The 11,000-nt window shown below is 34.9% G+C and overlaps 1 protein-coding gene across 1 annotated transcript; it reads left to right on the forward strand.

Moving 5' to 3' along the window:
• The first annotated feature begins 2,458 nt into the window (after positions 1-2,458).
• On the forward strand, positions 2,459-3,903 carry LOC21411095 (long-chain-alcohol O-fatty-acyltransferase). Its single transcript, XM_010101687.2, has one exon. The coding sequence runs from the start codon at positions 2,636-2,638 to the stop codon at positions 3,836-3,838; it is 1,203 nt and encodes a 400-aa protein (XP_010099989.1). The 5' UTR covers positions 2,459-2,635; the 3' UTR covers positions 3,839-3,903.
• Positions 3,904-11,000: the final 7,097 nt, after the last annotated feature.

Raw genomic sequence — 11,000 nt, forward strand, 5'->3', positions numbered from 1 at the left:
ATATATATATATATAGAGAGAGAGAGAGAGAGAGAGAGAGAGCCAAAGAGATTTCAATTTAGGTTTCCTTTTCCGACCCTACCGGTCATTGTTGCATGCTGGCCAATCCACTGTCCGGGTCCCGCAAAAGGGCCACTGAAATTATCACCGCATCAGAACGCAAATCAGAGATGAGTCCTCCACACACGGAGCTTGGTGGACGTAGCCATCACACTTTCAGGAATCACGTGCCTGCTTCACCTACCATGTCGGGAACCACCTTTCGGGGGAAACGGGCAAGAACTTCGGATGACAAATTTGGAAGGCATTACATGAATATTGCTGAGCATGGAACTGATCATTATAGTGCAAGAAATCGCTTTGGCAATAGAGACTATATTAATGGAAATAAAGAGAAGCACAAAGAGGAATCTAATATCAGGTCACAGGATTTGCATTCCACGGGAAGCAATTGTGTAGCAGGCCAGAAATCTGGACACAGCCAGATGGGATCACTCACATTGAACTCGCATTCTTGCAGAAATCCGACTCCATCAGTAGCCGAGCCTTCTTATCCAATAGAAGCATCAACAATGCAGCATTCTCCAAGAGATGATTTTGAGTACACACGGAGCAGATTATATGCTCGATCATCTGGTATGGATTTTGCTCTTGGTCCTAATTTAGAATACTCGAGCACGCACTCGGCTGGTTGGCTCGAACCCGATGAATAACCAAGTACGTCGACATTGTCTCCTCGTAGGCCTTGGCGCGATTTTTGATAGAATGAAACACTAACATGTCTGGTTCTTTTGGATTTTCGGCAAAGATGATGCACATAGATAGAAGGATTACCATTCGTAGTAGGTTTGGACTGGAGAGTTCATGAACACGTCTGTTTCGTTGTTAATAGGTTGCTTTTCTTTGATATCTGGGATTCATTTTCTGCTTAAACTATATTATAGAATTAACAGATGATGCTGAAATCACATGAGTTTTGAATGATATTGTTAATGCCATATTCAAACTTCAAAGGTGGGAAATTTTTTGTTTTACTTTTTTTGTTTTATTTGATATTTTACTGCTAGCTTTATTGCTTTCCGAATATGCCCATAATTTTATTTTACTCTCTCTCTCTCGCTGTTTTTTTTTCTTTTTTCTGTCGGCTAATTCTGGAAACAGATTTGTGGTTGAGATTCCCATTTACAAATTCTAATGAAAAATTAACAATGTGGGATTCAATATTTATAGTCTTTAAACCAGAAAAAAAGACAATACAAGTCCAAAATTGACTTGCACTTATTATGAACGTGACGACTCATCATTAACACGTCTGTTTCGTTGTTAATAGGTTGCTTTTCTTTGATATCTGGGATTCATTTTCTGCTTAACTATATTATAGAATTAACAGATGATGCTGAAATCACATGAGTTTTGAATGATATTGTTAATGCCATATTCAAACTTCAAAGGTAGGAAATTTTTTGTTTTACTTTTTTTTATTTGATATTTTACTGCTAGCTTTATTGCTTTCCGAATATGCCCATAATTTTATTTTACTCTCTCTCTCTCGTTGTTTTTTTTTTCTTTTTTCTGTCGGCTAATGCTAGAAACAGATTTGTGGTTGAGATTCCCATTTACAAATTCTAATGAAAAATTAATGTAAAATTAACAATGTGGGATTCAATATTTATAGCTTTAAACCAGAAAAAAAAGACAATACAAGTCCAAAATTGACTTGCACTTATTATGAACGTGACGACTCATCATTAACACGCTGTTTCATTGTTAATAGGTTGCTTTTCTTTGATATCTAGGATTCATTTTCTGCTTAAACTATATTATAGAATTAACAGATGATGCTGAAATCACATGAGTTTTGAATGATATTGTTAATGCCATGTTCAAACTTCAAAGGTAGGAAATTTTTTGTTTTTCTTTTTTTTTTTTTTTTGATATTTTACTGCTAGCTTTATTGCTTTCCGAATATGCCCCTCATTTTATTTTACTCTCTCTCTCGCTGTTTCTTTTTCTTTTTTTTTTTCTTTTTTCTGTCGGCTAATGCTGGAAACAGATTTGTGGTTGAGATTCCCATTTACAAATTCTAATGAAAAATTAATGTAAAATAAACAATGTAGGATTCAATATTTTTAGTCTTTAATTCAGAAAAAAAGACAATACATACTTATTCATTTCATCTATTCAAATTTAAAATTTAAAATTTATTATAATAAAAAATTCTTAAAAATAATAACATTTAATTTTTTTTATTACAGTAAAAATTTCTCATATAAAATCACATTTTAATTAAAATTAAAAATTTAAATCAACAAAATAAACAGTTATAAGTCTAAAATTGACTGGTCTTATTATGATCGTGACCAACCATCATTGTTATTAAACGCGTCATCAATGATGGAAACGACTTTTTAGTCCTAAAAGTTGCACACGTTTCTCCATCCATTGGTAGTGACTAGAATGTCCTAAAATATCCATTTTTCCAAAACTTTTATTTTATTTATTTCTCGCATTTTATCTATTGAATAATGCTAGCCATAAGTTCATCAACCACCCAACTCATTCAAGAAACGGATCCAATATCAAATATCACCTGTTAATATATATATAGACAGAGAGAGAAAGAGAGAGAGATCAAATGGATGAAGAAATCAGGAGCTTCATCAAGGTATGGATTATAGCCATAACAAGCCTTTGCTATTGCTACTACATATCATCAAGAATTCCAAAAGGAATAAGAAGGCTAATTTCTCTTCTTCCGTTCTTTTACATCTTCATTATTCTCCCCTTGGATCTCCACTCCTTGCATCTTGGTGGTCCCACAGCCTTCTTTCTAGTCTGGCTCGGCCTCTCAAAGCTCCTCCTTTTCTCCTTTGACCAAGCCCCTCTCTCTCCTCTCCCAACAAACCTCTTCCATTTCATCTCCATTGCTTGTCTTCCCATCAAAATCATACAAAACCCACCTCCAAAATCACCCCCAAAAGTAGAAAATCTCATGACCAAAGAAAGTACTAACAAAATCCCACATGCCCAAAAGTCAACTCCAACAGTAGAAAAGCCCAACATCACAAAAAGTACCAAAAACCCATCTGACCAAAAGTGGGAAAAACCCATGTTGTTGAACCCGCAAACTAGTGTTCCTAAGGTTGGTTCCAAAGTGCCCAGGTCAATTTTGATGGCTATAAAGGTAATTTTACTGGCATTGATTGTCAAAGCGTATGAGTATAGACCATATTTACCCTCCTACATAACTCTATTGTTGTACTGTTGTCATATGTATTTGGGCATAGAGATTACACTAGCCCTCGCAGCCCTTCCGGCCCAAACCCTATTGGGCTTCGAGCTCGAACCGCAGTTCAACGAGCCATACCTCACAACTTCACTCCAAGACTTTTGGGGCCGAAGGTGGAACCTCATGGTCTCAAGCATCCTAAAGCCCACAGCTTTCCACCCGGTGCGGAGTTTATTCAGCCCAATAATCGGCCCAAAGTGGGCCCATTTAGCAGGTGTCTTATGGGCCTTTACGGTGTCGGGCCTGATGCACGAGGCCATGTACTATTACTTCACGCGGGCCCGGCCCACTTGGGAGGTGACCATATTCTTTGTGCTTCAAGGGGTGTGCACGGCGGTGGAGATGGCGGTGAAGAGGGTAGTCGGTGAGAAATGGCGGCTGAGCGGGGCGGTCTCCGGCGGGTTGGCATTGGGGTTCTTGGTTGTTACGGGGAATTGGTTGTTCTTCCCTCAGTTGTTGCGAAACGGTGTGCACGAAAAGACTATAAAGGAGTACGCCATTATGGTTGACTTTATCAAACAAATAGTGAGATTGTGCGGTTGGCCGTGATCTAGAGTTAAGATGTAAAATTATAGACGTTTAGTTGATGAATTTAAAATTATGATTTAGAATTATTTTCAATTTATGTGTATTTTTTTGAATCATCTTACGAATTTAACAACTAAACGTCTGCCTGCCCCACTTGGTGGGTTCAGTCCACGAGTATTTCACATCTCAACTACGTGCATAAGCAAACCACGGAACCCTTACGCTTACGCAACTACGTGCCTTTTTGTTGTATTCAATTGATCTTGTGTCCCTTTTCATATTTGTCCGATATGTCACATCCATTAAAAAGAATGTTAATTTAAATATTATATTTTATGTATTAATTAAAAAGTCTTGTAACTTAAAAAATTTGATTAATCTCATTGCTACCAATGAACTTTAAAGCATTTTTAATTTACCATTTAAATTTTAAAAACTCTCATTTTACCCACTAAACTATGAATTTGTCCTACTTAAGACTTTTATTGTAATTTCTTTTAAAATAAGACAAAAAAAAGTGGAGGTTTAAGTGTGAGTGGTTTTTATCTGTTTATTTTTAACATAAATTTAAGCAAAAAAATTACGTGACTGCATTATTCTCTCTCATTTTTTTTTCTTATTTGTTTTTAATAGGTTTACAATAAAAGTAGTTTAAGTGGTAATAATTTAAAGTTTATATGACAAAGTAAGAGTTTTTAAAGTGTAGAGATAAATTGCGAATAATTCTAAAGTTTAGGAGGGCAACAGTAATAATAATCCGGAACAGATATTATTGGGGGATACGAAATAAACTGAAAACCTCTTTGTTGTATCTTTTGATGTGAACATCCTAACTAGTATGGTTTGACAGAGATTTATATCATTGCATCAAAGAAATCTCTTTGTGATTATCTCGTCAACTTTTTTTACGACGTGCATGGTAGCTAGTCGCAAATTTATCATTTCCAATTCCAGGGTAGATATAATTATTATTTTTCATCCTATATATATACATGTATTTTTCCAGGTTGATATAATGTGTAATTATTTGAAAATTGTACCTTGATCCAGGATCTTTAGTCTTTACATTTTTTTAATTGTACATATGTAATTATTATTGTTATTATTATTAATGGAGTTGCTAAAGGCAAAATGGAAGAGAACAAACTGAATCACATATATAACAATATACGTAAAAGAGTAGTAGAAACTCTTATAACATAACATAACAATACAAAGAAAACACTGAAACAGTTAACAACCTGCTTGTATTGGTTGAGACTTGAGAGTTTATCAAACTACACAAGCCATTGCAAAATTATCGACACAAAATCCTCCATAGCAAAAGTACTTGCCAGTTTGTTAAGAAAATCAAGTTCAACTTTCTGGCTCTGCACCGCCGTATCCTTGACCGCCACGACCAGCTGGCATGTCATGTCCTGGTTGGCCACGACCAGGCATGTCAGATCCTGTGCAGCCATGTCCAGGCATGTTTGATCCAGTACGGCCACGGCCAGTCATGCTTGTACTACTATGTCCTGACTCGTGTCCACCGAAACGGTCGCCATAGTTAGCCTCATCACATTTGCCAATTTTCGTAGTATCTACCACGTTCATTTTATTAATTTGAGTTTAAAATTTAAGTTTTGCTACAGTAAAAAAACTCTTAGAAATAGTCACATCTAATTTTTTTACTACAGTGAAAGGCTCTCACATAAAGTCACATCTCAACTCGAATTAAAAACTCGAATCAGCGAACTAAATGAGCAATAAAATAAGAAAAGTAGTGTTGTATCATATAACATACAATATGCATGCATTATATAATGTACCAGCATTTTAGTTACCCTCTCTCTTCATTTTACAAAAATGTATATATACTGCATGTACGTGTAAGTGTGTATCTATGTCACAACATAAGGTAAACATATAGCGTTAATCAGTGAACAATTGATTGACTTAATTGTTAAGTTGATCATTATTGACCGATATGAATCAGTGTTTAAATCCATCGACCATTTTTCTGAAAGAGGTGGCCAAAACTAACAACCACACCAAATTAATCTAAATGAAATAAGAACCTAAAAAAAAAAAATTTTTTAACCAGTTACAATAGTTATAAATCACACTATATATTATACCCCTTGTTGGCAAAAATTTTGGTAACCAACTTGATTGACGTAGTAACTAGACATATTCTTATCATTTTAGAGCATTTGTGTGTGCGCGTGCGCGCGCATGTAAGAAGTACTATTTAGAGGAAGAAAACAAGAAACTCACGAGCACGAATCTCAGCGAACTCATGATGCACTGAGACCTCCAAGGAGATCAACAGTACAACAGCAAATGCAAGAGCAAGCAGGATAAAAGCCTTTGAGTAAGCCATTTTTCCTATAAAATATACAACTCAACAAAGAAGACAATATTGGAATGAAATGTAAGACAAGTAAAGAAGATAGTTTGCCAAGTGAAAGATAATTGAAGTTCTTTTGACTCTCCCTATTCATAGAACACTAAGATGGGAAGATTGTATGTCTGTTTAGTATGAGGATTCAAATCAGGGTGGTTTGAACTTTCGGTTTCAACCATCTAAGTTTTGAATTGTGGTTCAAACCATAAATTTTTAGGTTTGAACCATGTGTGGTTGGAACCACAAAATTAAGGGTTCAGAATGGTTAAAACATCACGTCAGGACTCAAATCTTAAATCTTTTCTTTTTAAATCAAACACTAAAATTTCATTAGATTGGGTTCAAACTACTTTTTACTTTTTAAACAAATAAACACTTGTTTAACCTAAACCACAGTTCAAACCTCGACAATCCTCATACCAATGAGATCCTGAATTCTTTATAATTCAAAGAGCTAATCTTAAGGATTATTGGTCCTCAGTTTTGATTCAACATTCCGACTTCATGATTTTATATAATTTGTATATTATTTTGTATTTTTCCCCACTATTCAGTGGCCATATATATATATATATATATATATATAATTATAGAAGCTTGGTTTTCATCCTCTCCAAGAATATAAAAATAAAAGATAAGAAAAAGTTATAAAGAATAGAACAAATACAACCCCAAAGGACAAGCTATCCCAAACTAATGCCATCAATCTCATAGCTAACAATAGGGGCCCGGGGTGGTTTTTGACTTTTTTTTTAGAAACGACCGAACAAACTAAAAATAATTAACTAACCTACCTAATTGCCTTCACTAGCTAGTTTCGGAGTGCATTTCTTCTGCTTTTAACTTTCATTGGCATGATTTATCTGGCCCTTGATTCTCTCTATAAGATAATAATTAATTCTTTGAGAGTAATTTTTTACTCGTTTAACTTCTAAATAGGTAATTAAGCTGTATACATTTTCCCTTTAAAAAGTAAATAAATAAATAAACTAACCGCTAATTAGCTTATTAGGGAGTGTGAATTTCGGGGCCGTGAACTTCCCAAAAACTCACTGTCTTTATGTTCATTATTATTTTATTTTATTTTATTTTATTTTATTTTATTTGTTCTACCTTAAAAGGAAAATAACAGCTGTCTGTATCTTCTTAACTAAGATGAAACTCCTAATCATTTAAAGGTGCTAATTAGGTTATGAAATTGCTTTTTTTTTTTAATTTATGTTCCCGCAAATATTTCTTTCTAAATAAAGTTATGATTTGCTCATGATTTTGATGATAATATACTCTGATGCTAATTATCAATCTGTATGAATGGCCAACTTAAAGTGGCGATTGCAATTTTAGTATTTGAGGGCAAAAAACACTCTCCAATATAATGCTATTTGTTGTGCTAAATTATACTTTGTGGTAAACTTCCTACCAAATACAACATATGAGAATTTGGCATTTGAATGCTATTAGTTGAAATCTTTACATTTTAATGTAATTATTGCAACTTTTGCATTTTCTAATTATTTCAAAAATAAAAGTTTACTTTTACAACTTTAAAAGTTTAATGATTATGGGAAAAATTAGTAGATTTAGCATTTCAAATAGTATTATGCATTGAAGCAAAAATGAAAATAACATAAATTATACTTTTTAAAGTTAAGTATACAATTAGCATTAACATTTACATCGGAGATGGTCTTAAAAACCTTTCTAGTAGAGGTGGTACGCTAGGTAAGTAGTGGCGGAAAAACTCACCGCTACAGTCATTGCAAGAATCAATTCCTTGGCCAACGTTTTCTATAACCTGTTGCAAAAAAATATTTTTCTCGCAACTGAGTGTTTCAACATATTCTCTATAGCGGCATCTTTTTTGCCGCTATGGCTTTTGTTTTTCTTCAATGATTTTCTTAACGTTGGAACTACCTCAAAACCGTCTTTTTCACTAATATGACTTTCAACATATTATCTATAGCGGCATCTTTTTTGCCACCTCCATTCATTTCACCGATTCAAGTTTTGTTACAGTAAAAAACTTTTAAAAACAGTCACATCTAACTTTTTTACTACAGTAAAAAACTCTCATATAGAGTCACATCTCAATTCGAATTAAAATCTCGAATTAACGAACTAAACGGGACTAGTGTTTTCTAATTTTTTTTATCAGACGGCCCCCTATAGTTTGATCCAATATTGACCAGGGACGGGCCCAAGTTCTTTAGGTCCTTGGTTATAAGTTTTCCTGCTATTGGTTGTTCATTTGCACAAAACCCTTCTTTTTCTCCATTTTCTGCAAAACACTTTCCCTCACTAACCTCTCATTCTTTCTCTACAATTCCGGCCTTTATCCCTAAATTAGTCCAAATCTAGACCTTAAAAGCCATTAATCTCTCTCAATGCCTCAAAATCTTCCTTTATTCTCTCTTCTTTCCCCCTTTCCTCTCCTCACCACCATCGAGCTACTACCAAACCGCCATTGCCGAGCCACTACCAAACCGCCATTGCCGAGCCACCAGAAAGAAAGTCATTACCATTTCCCCCGCATTCCTTGTTACCATTTTTAGTATGTTTCCTAGTTCTGATTTTTTTTTTTGAATGTTTCATATAGTTAGTGTTAGGTCTGTTTTTGTCGCTGGTGTCACAGAGAGTGTTATAATACTTTACTGTAACACTGGTTTTAGCAAAAAAACTGAAATTAAACCAGCAAAACAGCAATGCAGGAAAATAATGCAGAAACGTAAAGGACACCAGAAAATAATATCGCAGTTCGGTGCGCACACTTACTCTGCAGGGCCATGCCCAAACAGTGATCAATCCACTAAGTTCAAAAGATTACAAAGGACCGAACGGTCTTACACACTCAACGACACCCTCCTTGACGATGTTGTCATTGCCTAGAATCTCCTTAGGAAGCTTGATCAATGAGCACCACTCGACTTGACGGTTTCCTCCCGAAACCAAAGAAATCTTCTCCCGAAGAACCAACTCAAAAGTGTTCTAACAATCCGTCGCAACACATCAAGCGACTCTTAACATTACAATACAACAGCAACCTTTTTGTTTTCAGCACTCTCTCTGCACAATACGTTCAGCCCATTGTCCCTTTCTGCTGTTGCACACCTAATTCAAAACCTTAAGCTTTAGGATCGGCAGCCATTAATTCTCACGAAGTCCACTCTTGATTTTCAGTAATCAAATCCTCTGATTTTTAGCCCTTAAGCATGACAGCCAAACTTTCCTTAAGAGACTCACCAATTTACAGTGCCAGCCTAACTTACAACCAATTTGCCAAAAATAATTTTCAACCAATTCGCCAAAAATAAGCCAACACAAAATGCACTAACAATCTCCCCATTTGGCTATTTTTGGCAAAACTAACAAAAAGAACTTATTACAAGATAAAAGATAAAAAAATGACTAAGGAGGTTAGTTTAATTAAGAGTTCTCCCCCTTTTTGACAAAATACATCCAAAGTTAAAAATAATACTAATAGAAAAACCTTTTAGATGTTGTTGTCGCAGAAAGTGTTACAACACCTGTTATAACACTTTTCTGCAGATCATCTTTCAGGGTCATTGATCTCTGCAAAACGCTCCCCCTGAATCTTGTCTTTGTCTTACTCCCCTTGAATTCAACACTTTCTGAATCTTATTTTTATCACCTGTCAAATGCTTGGACCAGCCTCCATTACTACACTCACAACCACTAGTACATGCTTCTAAAGAAGTATAAGTCCTATGACACCTCAAATCAGATTTCCCTACCCACACATGTCTAGGAAATTTTTTGTACACATCAATCTTCATTCTAGGTGTCCTTCTTGTGAATGCGAAATTTGGTGGATTAATGATCATACCTCATTTTAAAGTATTCAAGTATTTGTAACATCCAGGTCTAATGTGGCCAGGCAAATTACAATAGTGACATGTAGGAACAAACCTTCTTGACTTATGCTGAGGGCGTGCAATAACAACTTTCTTACATGGGATAATTTGAGGCTCAGGTGCGGGTGTCTCCTTCACAAATACTATCTTGGACATTGAGCATTCACTAGTATAACTGTAATAACTGAGAAAATTCCAGACTTTAAATAATACAATTTATTTATTTAAGCCAAGGATTTTCCCAGAAAATATTATGTGACTGAAGGATTTATGGAATCAATATATGTATTCCTAAATTCTGTAGCAGATTTCATGTTAAGTTCATGTTTTCGATCAAGTAAATTCGATCGATAAATTCTCGTCGTACTTTAAGGCGGAATAATTTTCAGTACAAGTATAGTTTGAGAATCTTAATTTCAAGAATCTCCAAACACAGCGTGATGTTAGCAGCGTATAAAAAAAACGCACTGACATTTTAAAAGAAGAGAAAATCCTTAATTGCCAGACAGCTAGGTTAAAGTCAGAAGATAAATACCCATAGTAGAAGGGTACAATGTGAACTCGGGAGTTGACACCGTCAGAAACAACGTCATTTCTGAAAATTAACGCAGGAAAGTTAAATTTAGAATTTGTTCAGTCTAGAATTAATTTCAAGACTGTAAACAGTTCAAGATATTACGCGAATAAGAATTTAATGTGATATCCAAAGCAGTCAAGGATTTAACATTTAACTGTAAATAAGCAGTAGAAAAAGGAACCGTCAGAAATGGAAACGAATTCCTGTCAGCTAAGTTACTCTCTTATAGTCAGTATAATTTTTATCAGTTTCTAAGGGAAACTTAAGAAAGTGGACAAGAGTACAATGGGGTAGGTGAGATTTTTTCTCTCTCTTCCTCCACTTGGCCGGCCATGCATGAAAAAA

Source organism: Morus notabilis, unplaced genomic scaffold (genome assembly GCF_000414095.1).
Source record: "Morus notabilis unplaced genomic scaffold, ASM41409v2 Scaffold148, whole genome shotgun sequence".
Taxonomy (NCBI): Eukaryota; Viridiplantae; Streptophyta; class Magnoliopsida; order Rosales; family Moraceae; genus Morus; species Morus notabilis.